We start from the raw sequence: 27477 nt of genomic DNA, 5'->3' as shown, positions 1-27477 counted from the left end.
ATGTGAACCTGATCCACTTCCGTGGCTATTGATAACTGAAATATCCATTTACAGCCATCTCAATAATTTTCCTGTCTTGAACATAGCATGTTTTTAAAGGTTGTGAATGTGTTTATAAGACGATCTGATCAAGAAGCTATTGGTCTTTATTTTACTTTTATTAAAAAAGACAAAGAGCCTGTATGTTAAGCATATGCTTCCCAACCCATTCCTGTATATAATACTATATAAGAAGTCAAATGTAAATACTCTATTGATACACCTCTGAGTAAATTCAATAAATGCACATAAGATTGAGCCAAACTGGCCCTGTCAATATTTATATTCACAGAATACAGTCCGTGGAGCAGGTTCAAGGTTGGGCTTATGTGGTCTAGGGGCAAGACTGGGTGTGGCAAGGAGTTCAAGACTTTCCAACTTTACGCTCAGCAAAATCAGCAGTAAGGTTCTCTTTTAACTCAACTCCACAACAGTTTCTCTCAGCCATAGAAACACTTCCTGTTCTCCTGATTTTGGACTTCCTGGTCTGTAGTCAGCACAGGAGTCATCCCACCACGCTTCCCGGATGGGACATGTAGAACCGTGCGAGGATAGGGGTTGGTGATGGGACTGGGCATTGGAGGATCATGGGAGCTGACAGGGTCAGGGGTCATGCCATAGGGATTGAGACGGCGCCATTAGCTTGGCTGCGGCTGCGTGTGTGGATGCTGGAATCAGTCAGCTCCTCTGCATGCTCCTCAGACTTCTTGAATGCGGCGAGGAAGCGCAGCGTGACGGAGTCCCACTCCTCAGGAAGCAGCAGCAGCAGGAAGCCAAGGCAGATGATGCAGGTGGCAGCCAGACGCACCACACTGAAGATCACCTCATGTTTCAACACATCTACCACTACGGAGGGAGGGAGGGAGGGAGGGAGGTATGGCGCGAGAGAGAGATGTTTTGATTAATTAAGCAGTAGTGAGGTAATAGAAGAGAGAGGGAGAAAGACAGAGAGAGATGTTCTGATTAATTACATAAAGTAACAGAAACCGCAGGACAAAAGTGGGGGGATGAACTGAACTGCAGGGGGGATATACAGTATGTAGCTTAACAATGCAGCTTACAATCAGCACAAGTGGGCCACTATGTCCTCTCTGCTCTAAAGGTCTACACCCCTGCACCGCGCCAAGCTGTAGTAACCCACTGACCTTCATACAGGCCACTGTGGTTAAGGAAAATAACTGTGGGCATTTAGTGTCGCCTTAGCAACCTGATCCTCCCTTTGTGACGGATAGTTGCTGCGTCTGAAGGCACAATGATGATTGGGTTTCCGAGGTGAGAGAGTGAGACCTGCTGTGTAATCTGTTTATTGCCGGGGCCTCAAGTGCTGACGTCTGAATACAATACCTCTGCATGCATTAGAATAAAGAGGCCTTTACACATATTTCAGAGATACGCACACGCACACACGCACACACGCACACACAGACACTTACCTGCATTGCCGGGCACACTGAGCAATGTCCCTATAGAGATGAGGATGGGGTAGGTAAGCACCACACCAACATTAACCAGGATATTGAACACTGGAAGAGAAATGACAATGTTAACACAAATATTGTTTCTAGTAAGATCAAATAGTGTGTGTGTGTGTGTGTGTGTGTGTTTCCACTCACCCAGCCAGAGCCCAGCCAGGCCACACAGGTATCCCCAGGGCAGCGAGGACAGAGAGACCCAGTGCTCCACTTTGGTGAAGTAGAGGATGAGGGGGATGAAGGAGATGAAGATGAGATTGAAGACACCCATGGTGGAGAGGAAGTGAGCCACCTCACCCAGGTTGGCACTGCCCAGGAACATCTTAAACAGTACCTGCAGCAGAGGAAACAATGTCCAGATATGTTATACTGATGGAACTCTATGTAAAACTAATTAAGAATACTAATTATTTCAGTATTAACAGGCACCTGCTTAGTAAACTAACCTTGTAGAGAGCCGATGTGGACGCGGAGCCTACAGCTAAGGCCACGCCTATGATGGAGTCCCCATGGAAACCATCTGCGTAAGCCATCATGACGATGCCTGTGATTGCCATTATGGCTGCCACAATCTGCAGGTAGGAATGAGGGAAGTAAACCAATCAACATTAATACTTGTGCCAACCTCCCCTCCCCTGTATGATTCATTGGATAGCTGTGTGACCAAGTCCAATGAAGTAATAGTAGTGGTAGAGTACTGACCCGTACACCCATGAAGCGGTCCTTCAGGACGATCCAGGACAGTAGGAAGACGAAGGCCTTGTGGCAGCAGTAGAGGGCTGAGACATCAGTGGCGGTCAGCTTCCTCAGGGCCAGCAGGTACAGGTAGTTAGTCAGGGTCCACAGGATGGAGAAGGGAACTGTCCTCTTCAGGAACAGCTTGAGGGTCATCCCATTCTCCCCAAAAAGCCTGCTGCACTCTCTGACGAATGGAATTATAGAGAGGAAATAGTGGATAGAGAAAAGGAAGAGGTTATTTACTTCTCAAATGTGTTGTTGGTAAGAGAACTTATCAAAGGGATTAGTACCCATGAGGAAATGTGAGTGGGAATTCCAAAACTTTGGATGGAAGTCAAAACCGTTCTTCTGGCTGAGAGGCAATGCTTCATTGAAATTATTACACTGGCCATTTCTCATGGTTGCGGTTAATATCCCCTTTCACACGCCTGTGCCAATGGTAATTAGAGGAGGGGTGTGTCATATAAACAACGTCTCATGGCACTGGAGGAGATCAAACCCCCTGAATACTGAACAGAAAGCATTTTACTACTACTACTGCAGCTCCCATAAACACTTCTGGGTGTCACAACTGATTCAATACCCTGGAATTATAGCCTATGGAGTCTATGGTTTCTCAAGGAGCTACAGTACCTAGCCTGTGCAACCTTGTATAAGCCCTTCCCCACTGTCATGATCAATCACCTGAATTTCTGTATAGGCGTCTGCTCGTCCCGGGTGGTGACCACGTGGCCTCCGTAGTAGAGAGGGAAGAGGAGGATGGTCCAGTTAGTGCTGAACCAGGAGATGAAGAAGGGGCAGGAGAAGGTCTTGAAGGTGAGCTGGACCAGCTGAGTGGTGCCCACCCAAGAGGAGGAGACACATAGGACCAATAGGAGGCCCCCCAGCACCTTCAGCACTGTGTTAGCACACGTCTGGTACGATGTCCCTTCTTCACTGGCCTCACTGCCTGGTGTGTCCGCATGAGACTCAGAACCCTCCTCTCCTGTGGGGGTAAACATATCCGTAGTTAAAGTATGGATGGATATGTACTGTAGGCTTGTTGCATCACAAGAGGCATTGGTGTAGGTGTGGCTGAATAGAAGGCGCTTCAGCACCATGGACAATGCCATTCGCTTCAGCACTATGGACAGTGGCACCCCATTCAGCACAGTGGACAGCGACACTCTGGACAAAGAGTCATAAGCATGTGTTTTCAGTATTTGTTTTTCCAGTGTGTGGTTGATAGCAACAGGTCAATTTGAATGTTCCATTTCCACAATAAAACACATAGCACTTGAAAATAAAGCTGATGTGGAACAGCTTTCACAAAGACAATTAGAGTGGATTGTTCCATAAAGACCAATGGGTTCCAAGCTCCATTCTATGACGCTATCCTGGCTGCCTCACTGAGATATGTAAACAAGTATTGATAATTCGTCCTTAGTGAGTCAGTCCTCCAGTTTGAATGACCTGCTGTAAAGGCACTAAGGCAAAGCTTTGGTCAAAATATGTGTTCTTAGCATTCTGGATGCTGGTTGCCCATGTCAGGAATAGCACCATTGAGTCATTATACAACACAGGGGATACGGTCTTAACATAGACATGTATTCAGACATGCACAGAAACATGACCCCCAGAAAGGATCCACATTATGTACGTGTCCGCCCAATCCCGTGACATCCGTCTTTAGAAAGACATGACAACCTTGTCAATTGTGGCAGCCTCCTGTTTCTTACCATTCTTTCTATTGTGCTCTAAAGAAACTACAGGATTGATAGTTCAGAGGTCTGGCTATTGTAGAATAAGACTTTTCAAAATTCCTTTTAGAGCACTGAGCAAGATGTTCCACTAGGACTCTCTCGTGGACATAGCATGGGCCACTATGGTAGACTGCTGACATCTTTACAGCCGCAAGAAAACATTGTTGAAAGTTTAGCAGATCTGCCTTTTTTTTTGCTTGCGACTGTAAAGAGAATAGATTACCAAAGCTCTGAGTGTGCACTTCTGCATTCAGTGGCTTCAGCGCAGACTGGGTGGTTTTTGGACTGGTGCACTATGCGCAGGGAGACTAGGAGCAAGGAGAACCGTAAAGCTAACTGTGAGCACACACATCAAACCCACTACTACAGAGAACCAGGAATCGAGAACAGAAATGTAAGGACTTATATTGAATGTTATTCCTTGCAGCAGTCATTTTGCAGTCAAAGCAGAATAATGTTGGTTGGTGCATTGCCTTAATGGATTGTGGGTGTGAATGGTGTGTGCACGCGTGTGTGTTTTATGTGTGTGTCACTGAGATGATGTGAGGCTGTTTCCGGAGATCCAGGATCCGTTATCTAGGCCTCCACAGCATGATCAACCTATACCAGGGCAGGAATAAAATAGACATGTGCTGGGTGTTTGCTGCTCACTCTCAGCCTGCTGGTTCAGCACTATGGGTTCAGCCCAGCCATTTCCACCATGGCTATAGACATTACATTACAGTACAGCAGGAAGCAGCAGGCTCTCTCGCTCCTCTCTACTTGGAGCTTTGAGGAGGGCCATTAGCAATGCTCGAAACAAGATGAGTACAATCAGTGCCTCTAAGTAATCCAATAAAACCCCTATGTGCACCACTAGGTATCGACCCTCTGCTCCCAGAGAGAAAACTGTTGGTTCAGAGCAGTCTTCCGTCCCCCGTCCCCCCCCCCAAAAAAACAATCAAGACTATAAATGTGCCACTACGATTCATACCGTGACTCTTCCCTTTAGGTTCTCTAAAACAGAAAGCAGAGTGTAATGAAATGGAATATGCATGAGATGAAACTCTTTCATGGGTAACATTAATTGCTGGCTTAACATGTCATAGATGCTTAAGAGTGTGTGTGCTGTGTTCTGTTAGACTTTAAAGCCTTAGAAGTAGGAAGAAAGACGTCGGGCAGCACATCCAGAACGATAATGTCCTTGAAACCCAAGACACTTTATGCTGTCTGACCCTAAGTTACAATAATGCTGCTAGTCAGTATCCACTCCTACAGAAACTTTATGATGACAAAAAAAACAGTAACACCATTATTCAACAGCAATCATACACCTACAGTTGCTACATAATATTAGTTGAGCATTGCATCTATCCAAAGAGTGCCTTTCCAGAGACACGAAAAGACAATGCTGGTGTAACAGTTTAACTTTAGTCCGTCCCCTCGCCCCGACCCGGGGGCGAACCAGGGACCCTCTGCCCACATCAACAACAGTCACCCACGAAGCCTCGTTACCCATCGCTCCACAAAAGCCGCGGCCCTAGCAGAGCAAGGGGAACCACTACTTCAAGGTCTCAGAGCAAGTGACGTCACCGATTGAAAGGCTATTAGCGCGCACCACCGCTAACTAGCTAGCCATTTCACATCCGTTACACTGGACAAACAGACAATGCTGGACAAACAGACAATGCTGGACAAACAGACAATGCTGGACAAACAGACAATGCTGGACAAACAGACAATGCTGGACAAACAGACAATGCTGGACAAACAGACAATGCTGGACAAACAGACAATGCTGGACAATGCTGATGATGAAGACAGACAGTGCATTAAAATCAGTTCCAGTCAGTGTTGTTTGACTTCTTTTTTTAAAGGATCATTTCGAAAGGGAAACTGTATCTCTGCCCCACTTTGGTTACTGTGGTTACTGAGGTTACTGTGACAATTCAAAATGTCAAATAGGGGGTGCTTATATTTGTCCTGTTTCACACATGTACAAATGTGTAACCTTAACAAGTGTGTAGTGAAATGGAAATGTGTTTTTTTGCATATCCCACTCCCCCTGAGTGGGGTCACAGCATTGGATCAGCCATGATTACCTAGTCAGCTCGGGATTCAAACTAGAAACCTTTTGATTACTGGCTCAATGCTCTAACTGCCACCCAATTAGATACAGTAGCTAACTTTCACTGGCAATTGGAACTCTGTCAATTTGGCTTGGGATCTTGGCGTACAGTGCAAAGTTTAATATTGCAGAGTTTTACTTTTGGATGAAAATGTCCCCTCCAATACATCCAGGAAATGTACGACTTGGCACTTGGACTTAAATCTTTTATAGAGTTTTATGCCTTAAAACTAAAGATTGATTACATGTTTTCTCTTAAAGGTTTTATCTCACTTTGTCCCAGATGGGGACAGACAGCTAGACCTTAAGGGGAGTATGGGAGACGATCAAGAACTGCATGATTTAAAACCAGAAGTAACATAATTTTTATGAGCGAGTCTGGATGTAGATGTATGCTGAGCTACATTTTTGTCCTCCTCTCTCGGAGGTTCATTGACCACTCAAAAATCTTGCCCATTCTGAGAGGACATAATTCCCTGTACAGTACTGTAATGGGTGCTAGGTGCGGAGAGCAACACATTGTAGGCTTGCTAGCATCCTGTTTCCCCAGGGAAAAGCACCACACTTTGATCCTTTGCCAGGATGCGGATATTAAAACAAAACTATAATTCCACCTCATTAATGCTGAAGTATTGACTACATTTGAGCTCCTGTAATAAACAATATGGTATGGCACAGCAAAGAATAGCTTAGCAAAAACTATAAAGGAAACCTACAGTATCTCACAAGCTGTAGTCTGCACACTTGACAGCATCATTTGGCTAAGGTATTGCAAAGGACAGGAATATCTCTAACCAATTCTGTTTAGTAGGTGTTTACCTAGCTACCTATACATCCTGTTATTTACTGTATGAAGCCCAAAGCTATGTTTTGAGTTGACTCATAAGCAAAGGTGAGAAATGCAAACACTGATGTTCCTAGATGGCATGCAGTGGTATACAGGAGTCAAGCAGTGCATTTATTTATTCCATCCCAGGAGAGACGAAAAGACATGGATTAATTGATTAAGTGTGTCTTTTGTTCATCTCTGCAAAATAGACACAAAGGCAATGGATGGTATGGAACTCAAATCTGTAGAAACAGTGTATGGCTGTGGAGAGGGCTGTACCATTTAAAGGATGTGGTACCCATGTCCCGATCTAAATGGGTTTTGCCTAAAACTAATCACATACAAGACAGGTAAGCAAGAAGGAACAGATGTGAGAACAGCCAAGCCGTCAGCCTGTTTGGGTTGTCAATATCAATTGTGTGGCACAAATGACAACTAAACACACGCTGTGATATCACAGTCCCTGTCAATAAGTTCTGTATCCCCTCCCAAAGAATGGGGAAGAGCAAAGGCATGGAAGTTTCTCATAGTTCTGTAATACATTGTCATTCAAGTGAAAATATTGAAATAATTCTAACAGTTGATTGGTAATATAATCATTCATCTGATTGTGTATGATTTTGAATAATCACAAGATAATAGTCTACTTGATAACTTTATATTGTTTACATCATTTACATTGTTTATATAATGTTCATGCCATTGTGACATTTAATAGACTTAATAACAAGAAGCCCAGTATGCACTATTCTGTGGAGGGCACATCATGTGCTCTTTACTTTATCAAAGAAATCCCAGAGCACACAATTATACTAGGACTGGACACATCCTAATTTGTTTCAGCTACCTTAACTCTCCCTCCCTCCTTCCCTCCCTCCCTCCTTCCCTTCCTCCCTCTCTTTTTCTTTCTCTCTCTCTCATACTCTGCCCTTTGGGGTTGATTTAATGAGCCATGTAATGACCACTTAACACCAAGCCCTATTACACAAGTATTAATATGTAAAAACAGCAAAACTGCCAGAGTCGTTTAGCTATAGGCATTAATAATGCACAAATATATGGTAATCACCACGCATATCTCTGCTCTTATAGAAGGGTTCGATGAGTTTCCAATGCTGCCCATCTTAGACACACACGCATACGCAAACACAAACGTACACACACATGTCCGAGACATGGCACCTAGGGTGAGACTCCATCCCTTTTTCCCTGTCCCCTACCTCCAGTCAGGATATTTTACCTTCGGAGATGGAGCAGGTGAGGACCTGGGAGCTGTAGGAGCTGAGAGGAGCCACTCTGGCTGAATGCTTCTTCATCTTCCACTAGGGGCCGAGCCAACAGTCCCTCTCTGAGATGTGTGTATGTTGTCTGTCCGCCTGGCTAGGCTGCTGCTGCTACGCTCCTCCTGCAATCCCTCTGCATCCCCGGGCTCCTGGCTCATCCACAGGCAGCGTGCTTTAGCTCTCTATCCGCTTCTTCTTTCTAAATGTCTATTGATGTTCATCTTCTATCTTCTTCTTTAGTTCCTCCCTCCTTCACAATCAGTTAAGCTGACTCCCTCACTGTTGCTCCATCCTTTTCAATCAGTTGAGCTGACTCCCTCACTGTTTCTTACTTAGATAGTGTCTTTCTCTCTGGACAGTGGTGGGGCTCAGTAGAAGTGCTGTGGAGTGGAGACTACTGTTGAGCTGTCATGCCGTGATCCAACGCTACACCGTCTTCAAGGTAGACTCAAGTGTGTGGCACTGTGCAATCACTCCCTTCATCTCTTTCCTTTCATTCCTCCTCCGTTGCTTTCCCCTCCTCTTCGTTTTGCTGTGCAAATCAGATGCTTTGTTTGGAAGGTAACCAAGCGTCCCCCCTCTCTTTCTCTCCCTCTATCTCTCTCTCTCTCTCTCTCTCGCTCCTCTGCTGGCACTTCTCTCCTACTTCACTACTCCTTCAGTCTTAGATTATTTATAGAGGTCCTGTCCTGTTGTTTGTGCCACTGTAACACAAATTAATTTAACTGAGAATGGGAAAGGACTTACCTAAGTCCCCCAACCACCCCTAACCTGGACTCACTCAACCTGGGGTAGGCATAAGATAGTAAAACTCCAATTAGTATGATATGTTATGTTTCGTATGTTATGTATTAATTTGTGGACGCTCATCATCCATTTCATATGATATGTTACGAATAGAGTACCACAGTGGGATTCATAATACCCATAAAACCTAGCGGTTAAACAGGGAAATGGTTCCAATCGTTTTTCCACCATTCATTTTTCCCATAGGAATTTTTTAGAAACACTTAAAATATGGGCTGTGTTCCATGTAGGCTGTGTTCCATTACACTGGCAGGACATATTGGTAACCGTATTAATCTCTCTAGGCCAAGGTGACTTTTATCAATATATTTGCCTGTATTTACCCCCCAAAAATGAAATGCTAATTGGCTGCTAATGTGTCTATCATAAAGAACTACAAAATGCAATGATGATCTAGACAAGACTGCCTCGATTTGGCAAAGGTAAGAATCTTTGGATTAACTATCTAATGTTAGTTAAATGTAGCAATGAATAAATTGGCTAAATTGTGCATGTTTTAAATTGACACAATACCTGTTAGCAAAGGTGTCAGCTAGAGAGGACGTGCAGGAATTTATAGATTTATAGCCTTGGAAGATGTCTACTTTGATGCTAATTAGCATTTTTACAAAAAAAAAAAAAAAAAACTGAATATATTGATAAAATTCACCTTGTCTTAGAGAGATTTACATGGTTATCAAAACATCACGCCAGGGTAAACATACACGAAACACAGCCCTTATTTGAAGTGTTTCTAAAATCCCCAATGGGAAAACATGTATGGTGGGAAAACCATTGGAATCATTTCCCTGTTTGACCGCTAGGTTTTATGGGTATTGTGACACCTCCACTATGTAACAATAATGCTAGTATGAACTCGAACCCAGGCACAGAGAAACACAGCAAGCAGAGGTAAGGGTCCTGGAACGCCTTCTCAGCAGCAGGGGTCCAGCTTACATGCCCAACCGAGCCCTTGGTGAGCGCTGTCAATGGCGCAGCCACCGAACTAAAGTCTCACAAATCTCCAGTAGAAATTAGCAAAACCCAAAAAACGCTGGACTTGCTTGACTGTGCTGGGCCGCGGCCAGTTGACCACCGCTTCTACCTTTTGGGAGTCCATACGTACACAGCCCTGAGACACGATGTACCCCAGGAAGGAGATCTGAGGAATGTGAAACTCACACTTCTCAGCCTTCACGAACAAGTGGTGAGAGAGGAGTCTTTGAAGAACCTGGCGAACATGTTGGATCTGTTCAACCATGGACCTGGAGAAGATGAGGATGTCATCCAGGTACACAAACATGAACTGGTGAAGGAAGTCGCGCAGCACATCATTAACCAGGGCCTGGAAAATGGCCGGTACTGATAATGTCCATTTAGGGTGTTGAACACTGTCTTCCACTCGTCTCCCTGTCTGATGCGCACCAGATTGTACGCGTTCCGTAAATCCAATTTTGAGAACTGTAGCTCCCTGGAGTCTCTCAAAGGCTGATGTCATAAGAGTAAGAGGGTAATGGTTCTTGATGGTAATGTTATTTAAACCCTGGTAATCGATACAGGGACGTAATCCCCATCCCTCTTTCAAACAAAGAAAAACCCGCTCCTGCAGGTGAAGTTGACGGCCGAATAAAACCAGCCACCAGCGCCTGGCTGCAGTCTCTAAACCTGAGAGAGAATACAGCCCTCCTCTCGGAGGAGTGGTGCCGGGCAGGAGGTCGATGGCACAATCGTAGGACCTGTGAGGAGGCAGTTCGCTGGCCCTTCGTTTGCTGAAGACCTGACCCAGATCCCAGTAATCCCGAGGTATGCGGGAAAGATCAGGCTTGTCATCCCCAGCCGGGGAAACAGGAGAATTGGAAGCCTCCAGATGAGCAGGGCCAGAAAAATGTGGCGAGAGTTGCTGGCAGGTAGACTCGCATGAAGGATTCCATCCCAGAACTCTTCCCGAGGGCCAGTCAATTTGAGGATTATGGATAGAAAGCCACAGATGTCCAAGAACCAGGGGAAGCTCAGGAATGTCCACCAAATGCAACTGGATAAACTCCACATGATAATCCAGAAGTCGTAGCTGAATAGGCATGGTGAGTTGCGTCACCTTCCCAGACCCTAGGGGTTGACCATCTAGCGCAGTGACCGACAATGGAATGTCCAGCTTAGTGAGAGTCAGCCCCTGTTGGCGAGCTAATGTGCGATCCAGAAAACAGCCGGTAGCCCCAGAGTCATTGAAAGCAGGAATGTCCAACTGCCCATTGTCCCACCGCAGGTTTGCTGGAAGCAAGGTGTGTACCGTGTCGGCAGCTGGAAACTGTATCTGACTCCCCAGTATTCTCCCATCTACTGACGAGTCATCCCCTTTCCCGTCAGCTCGGGACAGGAGGCACGGAAATGTCCAGACTGTCCACAGTAAAGACAACGTTGCTTGTTAATCCTGCACCTTCTCTCCAGAGCGGAAAGTCTGGTGCATCCCAGTTGCATCGCCTCCTCTGAAGGATATGAAGGAGAACCAGAGCCGAATTGAGAACTCTGACGGGGTACAGGACAAGCAGATGCAGCATAAGGCAGTGGAACAAACGAAGAATCGACTCCCTCAGTGGAGCCCGAAATACTGGAAACAACTCAGAACCCCTCCGTCTTCTCATGACGACATTCCCGAAGCCGGTTGTCAATCCGGATGGTCACAACGATAAGCTCATCCAGAGTATCAGGGTTGTCCCAGGAAGCCAGTTTATCCTTGAGAACCTTGCTGAGTCCATTCAGAAAGGCTGAGTGAAGTGCCTCTGTATTCCAACCACTCTCAGAAGCGAGCGTCCGAAAGTCAGTGGTATAATCAGTTACGCTCCGGCTGCCCTGCCGAAGCGCAATGAGTCTTTGAGCAGTGTTCCTGCCACTGATGGGGTGATAAAAAAAAAACATCTCCTGGGTGAAGCTTTGCCAATTAAAACAAATGTCTGATTGCTGCTCCCATATTGCTGTGGCCCAGGCCAGAGCCCGTCCTGAGAGCAAGGAGATTACATATGCCACTCTGGAACGCTCAGTGGGAAATGTTGATGCCTGCAGCTCGAAGGCCAGCGAGCATTGGAGCAGGAATCCACGACACCTCCCAGGATGCCCCTCATTTCGCCCCGGTGCTGGGAGATGAGGCTTCCCGAAAGGAGGAAGACGCTGAGCTGGTAGGGAGTGGAGGATTAGGAACAGCCACAGGTGCAGCAGCCGTTGCTCCCGCCTGTCCTGTCTGCAGAGCGAACACAAGAGTTCTTAAATCATCCGACAATGTCTGCAGCCGCGCCTCATTGCGGCCAATCACAGTTCCATGGTGGGTGAGAGCCGACCGTAAATGTTCGGAATGTTCCTAGGACGACTGAAAAATCTCTGCTGGGTCCATAGCAGTCTTAGGTCTACCTTAATAATAATGCTAGTACGAACTCGAACCCAGGCACAGAGAAACACAGCAAGGAGAGGTAAGGGTAAATCCAGAACTTTTACTTGGCGTCTTAACAGAAACAACGCAACCGCACAAGAGCATACTAATAAAACATGAGACCTAAGCAAAGATACAGGCCAACTGAGGAACCTAAATAACAAGGCAACCAGGTGACCAGAGAGGGTAATTAAACACAGGTGAATCCAATAAGTAATAATCAGGGTAACCTGGAAACTAGAAAATAGTGTAAGGGTGCCCTCCAGCGGTAAGCTAAGAAAACAACAATCAAATAACACAGAAACTGTGACACACTGTGGGGCTCTATTGTAATTCATACAATATGTTATGAATCTGCAAAACGTATGATATGTTACAAATTCCTACTTTTGTTTTTGCCTTAAATAACCTTCTGTCATATGTGCTAATACCAAGCGTAACATCATACTCATTTGAGTGTCCCGGATTTACCTACCACGTTACGTCTAGTCTATGAGACCAGGCTGCCTCAATACACCTCACGACAGGGAGATCTGCTGCAGTACAAGCTCCCAGAGTCTAGATGAGAAGGAGAAGCGAGTCTGGCTGCACATCCTCTCTCCAACACCCCCACATTCAGCCCACTTCATGGTGCTATGTCATGCCCACAGAAAGGGGGGCTGGAGAGAGCAGGGACCAGATACAAAAACTGTAGCTGCAAAGTATTATCATAGGGAAAAACAGGGTATCAGAAATTAAAATGTTTTACTCCCTGTTCATGCTATTGTTTTTGATTGAGGAGAGTGCCCACTGCTTAACTGTTTTATTAAGCTCATCCTTCACAGGGGAGGAGAAACACCACCTGTAGGTATCCTAGTATGCCCCAGCAGAGGTGTGAGCACAGGGCATACTCATGGCCCATGTGAGTGTGGTCAGGAGTTTCCATCTCACAGTGCAATCTCTCCCGGTCATCCTGCCTCTCTCAGCGGTTTTCACAATCAAACGTTCTAATGGGCCTCGCTGTCACTTCGGCATATACATCAATAGCATACAACAGCATTAAGGAGGTGAGTCACAGAGCAGAGGTTCAGCACCCTGTAATATATATCCCCCACCCTGCATACTCCCAAGCCAGTAAAATCAAAGCCGGCTGGGGATGAGAGTTATGTATTGCTCAAGTGAGCAGTATTTCACCAGAGATATGAACAACAGTGCAGTGAACCAGTGCTGCAGCACCTTCCCATTGGGTAGCCTGATTACAGTTACCAGGAAATGTGTACTCCAGCCTCTCTCTGTGTCACTCTAACCTCCCTTCCCGCTCTCCTGTCTCTCCTCTCCAATTCTTATCAGTCATAATCCTGGCAAGGCTACAGAGAGCATGGCAGATCATAGTGCTTCACTGTTCCTTAAAAGTGGAGTCTGGAGCTGGCTTCCCAGCTAGCACATAACATTCAGAGAACCATATGTTTCTTAAAGCTTGGTGAGAGTGTGGTTGGCCTATGGTTATTTTGCATACAACCTCCCCACAACTTTCTGGGAATGGTGCAGGATAGTTGCTAGGCTTTGGAACATTCTCAGCACATTTAAAGCTGCAATATGTAACTTTTTGGGGCGACCTGACCAAATTCACAAAAAATGTGAGTAAAGAGCTCTGTCAAATCGCATTGAAAGCTGTCCTATGTGCACTATTTCTATGCTTCCCGTTCTTAAGTTCAGTTTCTGTTGCTTTTACTTTCGGTTTTGTACACCAGCTTCAAACAGCTGAAAATCCCACATTTTTGGTTATGGAAAATATATTTCACAGCGGTTAAGATTGTCCAATGATCCTCTACACCAGGGGTGTCAAACTCATTCCACGGAGGGCCTAGTGTCTGCAGGTTTTTGGTTTTTCCTTTCAATAAAGCCCTAGACAACCAGGTGTGGGGAGTTCCTAACTAATTAGTGATGTTAAATCATCAATCAAGCACAAGGGAGGAGCGAAAACCCGCAGACACTCGGCCCCCCGTGGAATGAGTTTGACACCTGTGCTCTACACTATACTTGCTTCTTTTGTCACAAACTGAAATAAGGCAAACTATTCCCCCCAAAATTGAAAGGTGCATAGTGCACTTTTAAGGAACTTGACAAAAATAAATTATTTTCTTGGTATTTCTGTCACGATCGTCTTCTTGACAGAGATTGGACCAAGGCGCAGCGTGTGCAAAATACATCTTCTTTTATTGAGAAGAGAGAGAAAACACAAAACGAACACTATATACAAACTAACAAAACAACAAACGACCGTGAAGCTAAATAACGTAAGTGCACAGACAAGCAACAAACGTTCAACATAGACAACTACCCACAAAAGCCTACTGCCTATGGCTGCCTTAAATATGGCTCCCAATCAGAGACAATGAATGACAGCTGTCTCTGATTGAGACCCAATCTAGGCAGCCATAGACATAACTAGACAACCTCACTCTTCTCTACCCCATACACATACAACACCCCTAGACTAAACAAAAACACACAAAGACAACCCACTCCAACTCACGCCCTGACCAACTAAATAAATAACAGAAAAAGGAACAATAGGTCAGGAACGTGACAATTTCATTACCATAACAGAACGTTTCCTAGAAGTTAAAACATGGTTATGTTTAATTGAAATTTTGGTAATGTGCTAGGAATGTTCTCCAACAGGTTTGACATTGGGAATGTTCTCAAATAGTTCAGAGAACGTTAAGAAACAGCGTTCTTCTGTGGGAATTTCAGTACTTCAGCATAATGCTTCCTGCAGGTTTCCTCGTGGTTCTATTTAAAGTCATGTTCTCAAATTTGTCAGAAAACGTTAAGAAAACTTTCCATCAAAACCACAAGAAAACTTTAGTAACGTTCAGAGAACGTTCTAAAAATGTTATTTAAAAAATATACATTCCTTTCAGCATCAACAAAACTCTCTCTATCCTCTGTCTTGTTAAGTGTGTTCAGGTGTGTTGCAGCGCCTACTAATTGGCCACACCTGATCTTAATGAGTGTTTGTTTCCTTTGAAATGGGGTCTGTTTGAATAGACTTAAATTAACAACTTTGAATGAATTAAAAAAAACATGGCATGCTAGCTCCATCCTGGTGGCACAGTGGACTAATTCCATAGATAGAGAACAGAAGAGCATAGGTTTAAATCCCACTGACGCTGTGCCACAATAAAAAAAAATATGTTTGCATGATTAATGCCTGAGCAAATGAATTTCCATGGGTCCTATCTGTGCTTAGAGTTCAAAACAGTTAAACTTACTAGCATTGTTATTAAACGTCTTATTGAAACATGTTCATTCATCTGTGGGATGTTTGCTTTCAGCCACATGTTAGGTTGGTAGAGTAGAGCAACAACAGCAGCTGGTGAGATGGAACATCTGGTGTGACTCTCAGTCCTAGTGCTGGGATTGGATGACCATAAGGACTGGGACAAGCCCTCTCACTCTGTGTCCCAATGATACACATCTCCACCTCAGACCTACCAAACACTTCCCCCTCTCATCACAACCCCAGAGACTCCCGACCGGGGTTTATCCGTGGCCAACACAGTGCTGCTGTTGCATCTTGGACCAGTGCACAGGTCCCCCCCAAAAACTCAGCACTCCTCCATAGCAACGGCGTTGTTCCGGTGTGCTCTGGCCCAGTACACTGTAGCCCCATTCAGGGCCTTTGTCATTCAGATTATCCCATGTCCCTCTGCCACCATACAGCCCTTTGTCTTTATGCATCTCTCTGTTAATCAGTACGTCTCAGAGATGAGTAGGAAAAGGACGAGAGGACAGAGAGGAGAGAGAGCTCCTGAAATAACGTATTAGAGTAGGCAGTGATATAATAGTATTCTGACTACCCATATGATTATAACAAAGCATATAATTTTCATCTACATTGTTCTTAAACATATTAAATAATTACAGGACTATACAAAATAGTGTGAGGTTGTGAAGTTAAGATTGACGATTAAAACCAATGCCCATCATCTGTTGATAAAGAAATCACAAGTTTTAAGAGGGGGACATCTAGTGGGCATAAGGGAGAGTAGCAGACTAGGAGCAGTAGTTAGAAGCATTACCCATTATTTTCTGTATGATGTAACTAACTGTGTACCAATATGACTTTGGTCATCTTAAGTATTTGTTAACTAATGCAAATAAGGAGCACCATATGCCAAAGATATGCCCATGTTATGCGTATTCAGTGGTTCTTCTAGGGAGATAATGGATGTCAGAGTGGGTGTGATTTAAGGCTAAGTAGACTTCCATTCACAGTAGTAATAAGGCTAAGTAGACTTCCAGTCACAGCTCCCCTTTTACTAGCTGTAATTTCATTGGAGGACTGAAGGAGACTTGACGCTGAGGTTTAGATAGCCTAATAGACCACAAGAGGGCACTATGAGACTGCTGGAGGACTGGATGTACTGAAAAGGTACTATGCTGCTGTTTGGAGTAAACTAAGGAAAATAATGACCAGAGGAGAGGCGGCAATGCATGGAAACCCCCACCTCTAACAGTCAATCCATTAATGGAGTAGAGATCTGGACTTTCAAGGTAAATCCAGGGTGGTATTACAGGTATATGCATTTCCTCCACCCGTTTTATACTGTGCTATACTGTTGCTAAAGTCTCACAAACACTGAGAATATGTGGTCAAGCACACTTTTAAGAAGATGCAGTGTATGCCGAGTTAGCCTTAATCACCTATCCTAAGCAACTAGATTCCTAATTTGCCTCCCATGTTTGTATGTTTGCTACATTGGCAAACACACAGAATTCCTTATTAAACCATTTTTAAGAAATATTACACCAATTACTTTGTAGGGCTTTTACCAATGATGCATGTAAATCCTGTATTGCTGATGCTATGTATTGGCCAGTGAGAGGCTTTGAAGCCACCGTTAGGTCGAATTGGCACTCCTCAATAGGAATGAGTGGAATTCTACAGTATTTCTGATGTATTTGTGTTGTTGTAGTGGGGACAGTAACATTAGGACTTTCAAAATATGTTACTTTAAGCAGTCTTTTTTTAAAATGTTTAGCTCACAGGTGAAATGAGGGCAGTGGGAAGGTAGGCCCCTAAATGGTGGGTAATCCAAGAAAGAAGACAAGTAGGCAGCCAGTATGTTGCAATTAACTTTAGTGAACTATTTACAAAATAATACATATAGAAGCAGTTAGCATAGTACATCAGGACGCACAACTGCAACGTGTTTCGACTAGCAGAGACTTCCTAAGGCAGCGTTAAGTTTAGCTCACATAATATAATTTAAAAGTATGTAATAGAATAAACATGGCATTAATAAATGCATAACTTCCAAAATATGTTTTACAATGGTGGGGTAATGCCAAGATGGAGGCGCTTCAAACCCCCCCCCCCCCATCAGTCATCTAGTGCAGAGGTTCCCAAGCCTTTTCACTAAGGCCCCCCTTCAAGCATTGGGGAACCTCCCGCGCGCACAAGTACTGTTCATGACACAAACTGTTCACACTCCTCTTGTGGTGCAGAGAACATTTTGCAAGTTTAAAGTTTATTTCCTACAATTCTACACATTTTGTCATGGGGTGCAGAGAACATTTTGCAGTTTTAAAGAAAATTTTCTTGCAATTCTATACATTTTGCCATGTCTAATGTGTATTCCTGTGATATTTGAGTTACTGAAACATTACAACAAAATCAATGGGCCAAGAAACCTAGGTAAAAAACGTTAGCTGACATGGGCTAGTTGATCTGGACATTTCTGACAAGTTATAAATAGCTCTCGAAGAAATGCAATCTGACATGACAAGAGGAAAACTGATTAATATATATATATATAAATATATATATAAACACACTACCATTCAAAAGTTTGAGGTCACTGAGAAATGTCATTTTTGAAAGTAAAGCACATATTTTGTCCATTAAAATAACATCAAATTGATCAGAAATACAGTGTAGACATTGTTAATGATGTAAATGACCATTGTAGCAGGAAACGGCAGATTTTTTATGGAATATCTACATAGGCGTACAAATAAAATAAAATAAAAGTTTATTGGTCACATACACATGGTTAGCAGATGTTAATGCGAGTGTAGCGAAATGCTCGTGCTTCTAGTTCCGACCGTGCAGTAATATTTTAACAAGTAAATCTAACAATTTCACAACAATTACCTTATACACACAAGTGTAAAGGAATGAACAAGAATATGTATATATAAATATATGGATGAGCGATGGCCGAACGGCATAGGAAAGATGTAGTAGATGGTATAGAGTACAGTATATACATATGAGATGAGTAATGTAGGGTATGTAAACATTATATAAAGTGGCATTGTTTAAAGTGACTAGTGATACATTTATTACATCCAATTTTGTATTATTTAAGTGGCTAGAGATTGAGTCATTATGTTGGCAGCAGCCACTCAATGATGGCTGTTTAACAGTCTGATGGCCTTGAGATAGAAGCTGTTTTTCAGTCTCTTGGTCCCAGCTTTGATGCACCTGTACTGATCTCGCCTTCTGGGTGATAGCGGGGTGAACAGGCAGTGGCTCGGGTGGTTGTTGTCCTTGATGATCTTTTTGGCCTTCCTGTGACATCGGGTGGTGTGGGTGTCCTGGAGGGCAGGTAGTTTGCCCCCGGTGATGCGTTGTGCAGACCTCACTACCCTCTGGAGAGGCTCACAGTTGAGGGCGGAGAAGTTGCCGTACCAGGCGGTGATACAGCCCGACAGGATCCTATCGATTGTGCATCTGTAAAAGTTTGTGAGTGTTTTTGGTGACAAGACAAATTTCTTCAGCCTCCTGAGGTTGAAGAGGCGCTGTTGCGCCTTCTTCACCACGCTGTCTGTTTGGGCGTACAATTTCAGTTTGTCCGTGATGTGTACGCTGAGGAACTTAAAACTTTCCACCTTCTCCACTACTGTCCCGTCGATGTGGATAGGGGGGTGCTCCCTCTGCTGTTTCCTGAAGTCCACGATCATCTCCTTTGTTTTGTTTACGTTGAGTGTGAGGTTATTTTCCTGACACCACACTCCGAGGGCCCTCRCCTCCTCCCTGTAGGCCGTCTCGTCATTGTTGGTAATCAAGCCTACTACCACTGTAGTGTCATCTGCAAACTTGATGATTGAGTTGGAGGCGTGCATGGCCACGCAGTCATGGGTGAACAGGGAGTACAGGAGAGGGCTGAGAACGCACCCTTGTGGGGCCCCAGTGTTGAGGATCAGCGGGGTGGAGATGTTGTTTCCTACCCTCACCACCTGGGGGCGGCCCGTCAGAAAGTCCAGGACCCAGTTGCACAGGGTGGGGTTGAGACCCAGGGTCTCGAGCTTAATCACGAGTTTGGAGGGTACTATGGTGTTAAATGCTGAGCTGTAATCAATGAACAGCATTCTTACACTCCTCTTGTCATGATGGGTTAGGGCAGTGTGCAGTGTGATTGTGATTGCGTCGTCTGTGGACCTATTGGAGCGGTAAGCAAATTGGAGTGGGTATAGGGTGTCAGGTAGGGTGGAGGTGATATGATCCTTGACTAGTCACTCAAAGCACTTCATGATGATGGAAGTGAGTGCTACGGGGCGATAGTCGTTTAGCTCAGTTACCTTAGCTTTCTTGGGAACAGGAACAATGGTGGCCCTCTTGAAGCATGTGGGAACAGCAGACTGGGATAGGGATTGATTTGAATATGTCCGTAAACACACCAGTCAGCTGGTCTGCGCATACTCTGAGGACGCGGTTAGGGATGCCGTCTGGGCTGGCAGCCCTGCGAGGGTTAACACGTTTAAATGTTTTACTCACATTGGCTGCGGTGAAAGAGAGCCCGCAGGTTTTGGTAGCGGGCCGTGTCAGTGGCACTGCATTGTCCTCAAAGCGAGCAAATAAGTTGTTTAGTTTGTCTGGGAGCAAGACATCAATGTCCGCAACAGGGCTGGTTTTCTTTTTGAAATCCGTGATTGACTGTAGACCCTGCCACATACGTCTCGTGTCTGAGCTGTTGAATTGCGACTCTACTTTGTCTCTATACTGACGTTGAACAGACCTGAGCATGGGTGTTTCCTCTTTTAGTTTCTGTCTATAGGTTAAGAGCAACAAAATGGAGTTGTGGTCAGATTTGCCGAAAGGAGGGCAAGGGAGGGCTTTGTATGCGTCGCGGAAGTTAGAGTAGCAATGATCCAGAATTTTGCCAGCCCGGGTCGCGCATTCCATTTATGCTGATAAAATTAGGTGAGCCTTGTTTTCAGATTAGCCTTGTTAAAATCCCCAGCTACAATAAATGCAGCCTCAGGATATGTGGTTTCCAGTTTACATAGAGTCCAATGAAGTTCTTTCAGGGCCGTCGAGGTGTCTGCTTGGGGGGGATATACACGGCTGTGATTATAATCGAAGAGAATTCTCTTGGTAGATGCGCGATGTGTGAATAAACCGGGTGGCTGTACCGACTCTGATAACGTGTCCCGAGTGAGCCATGTTTCCGTGAAACAGAGAATGTTACAATCTCTGATGTCTCTCTGGAAGACAACCCTTGCTCGAATTTCATCTAACTTGTTGTCAAGAGACTGGACATTGGCGAGTAGTATACTCGGGAGCGGTGAGCGAGCCTGACCAGAAGACCGCTCCGTCTGCCCCTTCTGCGGTGCCGTTGTTTTGGGTCGCCTACTGGGATCTGATCCATTGTCCTGGGTGGTGGTCCAAACAGAGGATCCGCTTCGGGAAAGTCGTATTCCTGGTCGAGCTTGTGTGACACGTCAAATTAAATTCAGTAGGGTATTTTTCAGAGTTTGAAAACAACAGGCTCAGGGACACTGAATCATTGATATTTGTCCTCTGACATCTTCAACAAGAGTATCTGATCTTCCTTACATTTACACCCACATATACTACAATGAATGGACCAATTACAGTATATAGGATTTCTGACCACTGTAACATTTTATGTGAAGAATACTGGCCTTAATCTCATATAGATTATCTATATGCTGTACGTAATATCTATTGCTGGCAGTAATTGCATTGTGGAGTGCCAAAGCACTTTGCAGAGCTCCTAGACAGAGATCCCATGAACAACCCATATAATTAAATCTAGGTTAATCTCAAACCATGAGTTCATCACAGCAAACATAGATTTATAGCAAATCAAGATCAATCCAATTAAGGGTGGCCCAGGCATACTGCTTGCAGCTTCTTCAAGCACTCTGAGGTGGCAGAAATACTAAGTACATTATATCCAATGTATCCTGCAATGCATGCACAATGGTGGGGGTTTACGTGAAAAAGATGTATTATTTTAATAGAGTGCCAACTATTAACTTTACCAGCAACAAACAATTCAATAGGCATCCAACATCTAATATACTCCTCAACATCTGTTGACTCCTCCTCATCTAGTTTGTTAAATGATTAAGTAAACACTACAGTCATGGTAACAGGCACAATGGTTTGCATAGACATCAAGTCACTATACAATGTGTAATAAATATGTCTGAGGCTATGCATCACATTACGATATTGCATTGTGACTGACTGTCTGTCTGTCTGTCTGCTGTTGATTGTTTGTGTCTCAGACCAAAAGTCAATAGGGATGTGAGGAGAAACATTACTTCCTCTTAGTTGACATAGCTAAAGCTGACTAGAATGAAAAACAAATGCCCACTTCTGACATTAAACACAACTCAGTGATTGACAGAACAGTAGAAACCAGTAGAATTAACATCAATCACTGTATTTCATTTTGTGAGTGAAGATAATGTTTAGGCCTATTCCTGCAACCCCCCCATAAATGGTTAACATGAATGTAATATGGGGAAGCGAAGCTCTTTTTTCCCTCTATAATATGCGGATCATACATAGTCTACTACTACCTGTGCCATTGTCTGAAAAAGCCCTTTAGTTTTACGGGTTCGTTTAGTTGACTTTTAGGCTGGCTACTGTAGGCTACTTTCTTTTCCGACTGTTTAAAAAAATATGTATACCGTTTTCATTACTTACTTCTCTGACTGGAGTAGCCCGGGTAATAGCCGTAATAACCAGTGATCCGCAGAATTCTATCCTCAATGTCTTGCACACCGTTGGCCGTCACTTTGGAGGGGGTGTCCATGTCCCCGAAGAGAAGGTGGCTGTCACCCGCTTTGCCGGGTAGGTGCGTGTTCAACGGTTCCAGCCGAAAGCAGGGCTGGTCCCCTCCACTTTCAGCACCTTCGGTACTGATCATCGTAAGTCAAAACGGGCAGTCAGAAGGAAAGAATTCGGCTGTTCCGCGCTCACCATGTGAACGATAGTATCAATGGCATCAATCAACAGCTATGAAAGGACATTCACATTTCACATTCCACCACACTGTGCGCAAGGTTATTGGAACTTGGTGAGCGTGACAGACATCGTACACCAGGGGGCGTGTCACTATCGCATCTAAATTCATGTGTAGTATGCTCGTCTCTGGCCCGATCCCAAATGGACCCAAAACACTTTTGGAAATCTGAGTGTTTGACAGGTGCAATCAATATGGTAATAGCGCCATGCTGTGCCCTTTAATAGCCTACATGGTAGTTTAACCATATTGCTTATAGCCTACCAATCAATTCAGCTCAGATCTCCACAAGTGCATAGCTATAGGACCTGAAAGGGACGATTTGAGATTGGATCTCGATAACTCTCTCTTTTACAAGATTTCCATTAGATAGCACAGCCACAGTCTAAATTAACTAGGGCTATATCATAAATATTAATGAAAACAAAAATTATGTTTTCGTTTGTAATTAAGGTTAGGTTTAGGTATAAGGTTGGCGTTATGGTTAGGGTTAAGGTAACGTCAGGGTTTAAATGGTCAAATGGTTTGGGGGGCTGAAAATGAATTATAATAATTTGTACACTGCAAATTGACCGCATTTAGCCTCAGCCCAAAAATAGATTGTATTTGAAAATAACAATAATTTCATACCTTGATTACATTGAGACACGATCACATATCTCTCTTCTTTTTTTTGTGAACAGACTTCCTAAATTGAAGTCATTTTTAGCTGAATTCCTGGTATTTTTCTCACATTTTCTTTAACTATCCCTGGCTTATGTTCATGTAAAATAACTTCTCATAATGTAGGTCTAATACCCTCAACTACCTTTGTCCTGCCACAAATCAACAACAACAATACCCTCTTTTCCCTCAATAAACTGTATTTGCAGAAGCCATTTAGTGCTGACTATAGGCTCAATAGTTTTCCACACTGCACATACGCTGTATTTTAAAGGTTCAATGCAGCCGTTGTTTTTTTATCTCAATATAAAATCATTTCTGGGTAAGAATTAAGTACCATACTGTGATTGTTTTGGTTTTGCTAGAGTGCTGTGGACTGGGATGGAGGATGGGCGTAAGCATCTGCCTCTGGTTCAAAAACAACTTTCTATCACTGGATTCGAACACGCAACCTGTCTACCCGATAAGACCAATAAGAAAGAAGGCTAAACCTCTCTGCCAATAACAGCTAATTTTCAGTTTTTCCCTTCCCACTCAAACCAGTCCTAGCAATGAGAAATTGCTCTTTGCTAAGAAGCTATTTTTGTTTCTTTTTGACCATTTCAATTCAAAACAGTCACAGTATGGTACTTAATTGTTACCCAGAAATTATTTGATATTTAGATAAAAACGGCTGCATTGGACCTTTAAAGTACAGCAAATGTGCAGTGTGGAGAGCTAGAGAGCCTACAAGGAACACTGAATGGATTCTGCAAACCCAGTTTATTGAAGGGAAAGGGGGTATTGTTGTTGTTGATTTGTGGCAGGACAAAGGTAGTTGTCAGGGTATTAGGCCTACATCAGGAGAAGGTATTTTACATAAACATAGGTCAGGGATAGTTAAAGCATGCACTTTACAATAGAGTAGCTTACAGAGTTAGTAGTCATCTCTCTTTGTATAACTATAAGCAACCAAAACGTTTTTAATTAAAATATGCAGACATAACTTTAAATGTGAGGTAAAGCCCCTAACAATTTATTTTCTCCTGCTGGCTGAACCAGAGGTTCCAGGGCTGACGTTGGAAAGAAGGGGAGCTCATCTTGACAGGATCCCCTAGTTTGTAGATGCTGCGCAAAAAGTGCTTACTATTCAGCTCCAAATTCAAGAACACAAGCTGCAGTATTTCAATGTCTTTCTGATTCGCCTCTGTCCAAGTCCTCAGCACTTTGTGTGAAATTGATTTCTAAAGTGTGGAGAATTTGCACCCCTGTTGGCATTGTTGTGCAGACACTCGCTGAGTTGTGGTGATGCCCCTGGGTGCCAGCAGTGTTTCATCTCCCTCTCTTACTTACTAAACCAATCTCCACCTCATGTTCTATTGTCTCTGGTTGTTTTTCTCCAGAACAGCTATCTCTCCACTACCTGGCAGGGACATGAAAGCTTCATGGCTGCAACAACATAGAGATGCCAGTGCCCAGAAGTGTTTTCCCTCAAAGGCTTTATGAGCTTTGTTTCTGTGATTTGTTTTATTGGCCACCGGGGTCCAATCTTCACAAACTACCCCCCCCCCGCCCCCCCATATATGCAAGTGTGCCCACTCTGGTATTGGCACATGCGCTCTAGCCAAACGTCGCGCAGATCGAGTAATTTACATGATGAGATTTATATGGACCCCCCTAAAAATATTATTTTTATTAGTCAAACGGCAGCCAGGAAGCATCAATGCTCATGTCACCAGAATAAGACCCACGGAATTGATTGGAAAAGAGCATCAAGCTCATCAACTTGCACTTTCACCACCCAGTTAGTTCATCATAACTTATTTCAACTGTAGCCTAATAAACTGCATGCTTTCCGAGGAAAGCATGTCATGGCGTGACTCCAGTTTACTTTGATGTGATGGTTATCATATCAATATTTGCGCATAAGCGTTTCCACCTAAATTTCTCGAATAATTAATTTTACCGACATAAAACGATCCCACGTTTTCTAGCGTATTTTGTTTTGTCGAAATTCGAAAGTGTCATTTTCCATCAGGTCTGTGGTATTTAAAAAAATGACATGTAGGCCTACTTTACGCACATAACAAGGTTGGATGGGACTGGTTTATTCATAATAAATACATTCCGAATCTGTTGTAACGCTCTGGGTGTCGGGGGGTGTGAAGTCAGGCGCAGGAAACACAGAGAGTTCAATATAGTGCTTTTAATGCACAACCGGCAAAACAATGTCCACACGGAAACACTGGGTGTAACAAACAAATGTCCCAATACACGGAGGACAAAAACCCAGTCCAAATACAATCATGAACGAAACACAACACGTCATTACTCCCGAATCCAAAAACAACTGAACAATCCCGCACAAAGAACGTACGGGCTGGCTGACTAATAAAGCCAACTAATTAAATCACCTAAACACAGTGTAACAAATAAACACAAAGGAGGGGGAGGAAAAAGAGTCAGTGGCAGCTAGTAGGCCGGTGACGACGACCGCCGAGCGCCACCGAACGGGAGGGGAGTCACCTTCGGTGAGTCGTGACAGTACCCCCCCTCTGACGCGCGGCTCCCGCAGCGCGCCGACACGGCCTCGAGGTCGACCCGGAGGACGAGGCGCAGGGCGATCCGGATGGAGGCGATGGAAATTCCCTCAACATTGATGGATCCAAAATGTCCCCCACCGGTACCCAGCACCTCTCCTCCGGACCGTACCCCTCCCAGTCCACGAGGTACTGCAGGCCCCTCACCCGGCGTCTCGAGTCCAGAATGGCCCGTATCGTATACGCCGGGGACCCCTCGATGTCCAGAGGGGGAGGAGGGACCTCCGGCACCTCACCGTCCTGCAGGGGACCAGCTACCACCGGCCTGAGGAGAGACACATGAAACGAGGGGTTAATACGATAATAGGAAGGGAGTTGTAATCGATAACACACCTCGTTTATTCTCCTCAGGACTTTGAAGGGCCCTACACACTGCGGCCCCAGCTTCCGGCAGGGCAAGCGGAGGGGCAGGTTTCGGGTCGAGAGCCAGACCCTTTCCCCCGGTACAAACACGGGGGCCTCACTGCGGTGGCGGTCAGCGCTCCTCTTCTGCCTTCTACTCGCTTGTTGGAGGGACTCCTGGACGGCCCTCCAGGTCTCCTTGGAGCGCTGTACCCACTCCTCCACCGCAGGAGCCTCGGTCTGGCTCGGATGCCACGGTGCCAGGACCGGCTGGTACCCCAACACACACTGAAAGGGGGATACGTTAGTAGAGGAGTGGCGTAGTGAGTTCTGGGCCATCTCGGCCCAGGGAATGTATCTCGCCCACTCCCCTGGCCGGTCCTGGCAATACGACCGCAGAAACCTACCCACCTCCTGGTTCACTCTCTCCACCTGCCCATTACTCTCGGGGTGATAACCGGAAGTCAGGCTGACCGAGACCCCCAGACGCTCCATGAACGCCCTCCATACTCGGGACGTGAACTGGGGGCCCCGATCAGAAACKATGTCCTCCGGCACCCCGTAGTGCCGGAAGACGYGGGTGAATAAGGCCTCCGCAGTCTGTAGGGCTGTAGGGATACCGKGCAACGGGAGGARACGGCAGGACTTAGAAAACCGATCCACAATCACCAGAACCGTAGTGTTTCCCTGAGACGGGGGAAGATCGGTCAGGAAATCTACGGACAGATGAGACCATGGACGTTGTGGAACGGGGAGGGGTTGCAACTTCCCTCTAGGAAGGTGCCTAGGAGCCTTACTCTGGGCGCATACCGAACAGGAGGAGACATAAACCCTAACGTCCCGAGCTAAGGTAGGCCACCAATACCTCCCCCGAAGGCTCCCCACTGTCCTCGCCACCCCAGGGTGACCCGAGGAGGGTAGGACGTGAGCCCACCGAATCAGTTGGTCCCGAACACCAAGCGGCACGTACTTCCGCCCCGCCGGACACTGAGAAGGCGCGGAATGCGCCCGTAGCGCCCGCTCGATGTTCGAGTCCACCTCCCATACCACTGGCGCTATCAGCCTCGAGGCGGGGAGGATGGGAGTGGGTTCGGTGGACCTATCCTCCGTGTCGTAAAGGCGGGACAGTGCGTCAGCCTTTACGTTTTGGGAGCCTGGTCTATAGGATAACGTAAACCGGAACCGGGTGAAGAACATGGCCC

At 45.0% G+C, this 27477-nt stretch overlaps 1 protein-coding gene across 2 annotated transcripts; it reads right to left on the bottom strand.

Moving 5' to 3' along the window:
* Positions 1-125: 125 nt before the first annotated feature.
* Positions 126-22683, bottom strand: slc35f4 (solute carrier family 35 member F4). Of its 2 annotated transcripts, none has more exons than XM_023986254.1 (7): positions 22373-22683; positions 2934-3234; positions 2214-2433; positions 1958-2083; positions 1653-1845; positions 1473-1562; positions 126-885 (listed from the first exon to the last, which is right to left on the bottom strand). In XM_023986254.1, the coding sequence occupies exons 1-7, from the start codon at positions 22593-22595 to the stop codon at positions 650-652; spliced, it is 1389 nt and encodes a 462-aa protein (XP_023842022.1). In that variant the 5' UTR covers positions 22596-22683; the 3' UTR covers positions 126-649. The 2 variants fall into 2 exon arrangements, with proteins under 2 accessions (XP_023842022.1, XP_023842023.1); XM_023986255.2 differs by lacking the exon at positions 22373-22683 and adding an exon at positions 8168-8646.
* Positions 22684-27477: the final 4794 nt, after the last annotated feature.

The sequence above is a fragment of the Salvelinus sp. IW2-2015 genome, linkage group LG4q.2, assembly GCF_002910315.2.
Source record: "Salvelinus sp. IW2-2015 linkage group LG4q.2, ASM291031v2, whole genome shotgun sequence".
NCBI classification, from domain to species: domain Eukaryota; kingdom Metazoa; phylum Chordata; class Actinopteri; order Salmoniformes; family Salmonidae; genus Salvelinus; species Salvelinus sp. IW2-2015.
The sequence above is the reverse complement of the archived record's forward strand: the minus strand, read 5'-3'. Positions and strand labels throughout refer to the sequence as shown.

Coding starts and splice junctions, on each gene's coding strand:
- slc35f4 (XM_023986254.1), bottom strand. CDS start 22,595: ATGATCAGTACCGAAGGTGCTGAAAGTGGAGGGGACCAGCCCTGCTTT. Junction 2,084..2,213: donor ACCGCTTCATGGGTGTACGG/GTCAGTACTCTA, acceptor TCCTACCTGCAG/ATTGTGGCAGCCATAATGGC. Junction 886..1,472: donor CAGTGTGCCCGGCAATGCAG/GTAAGTGTCTGT, acceptor CTCCCTCCGTAG/TGGTAGATGTGTTGAAACAT.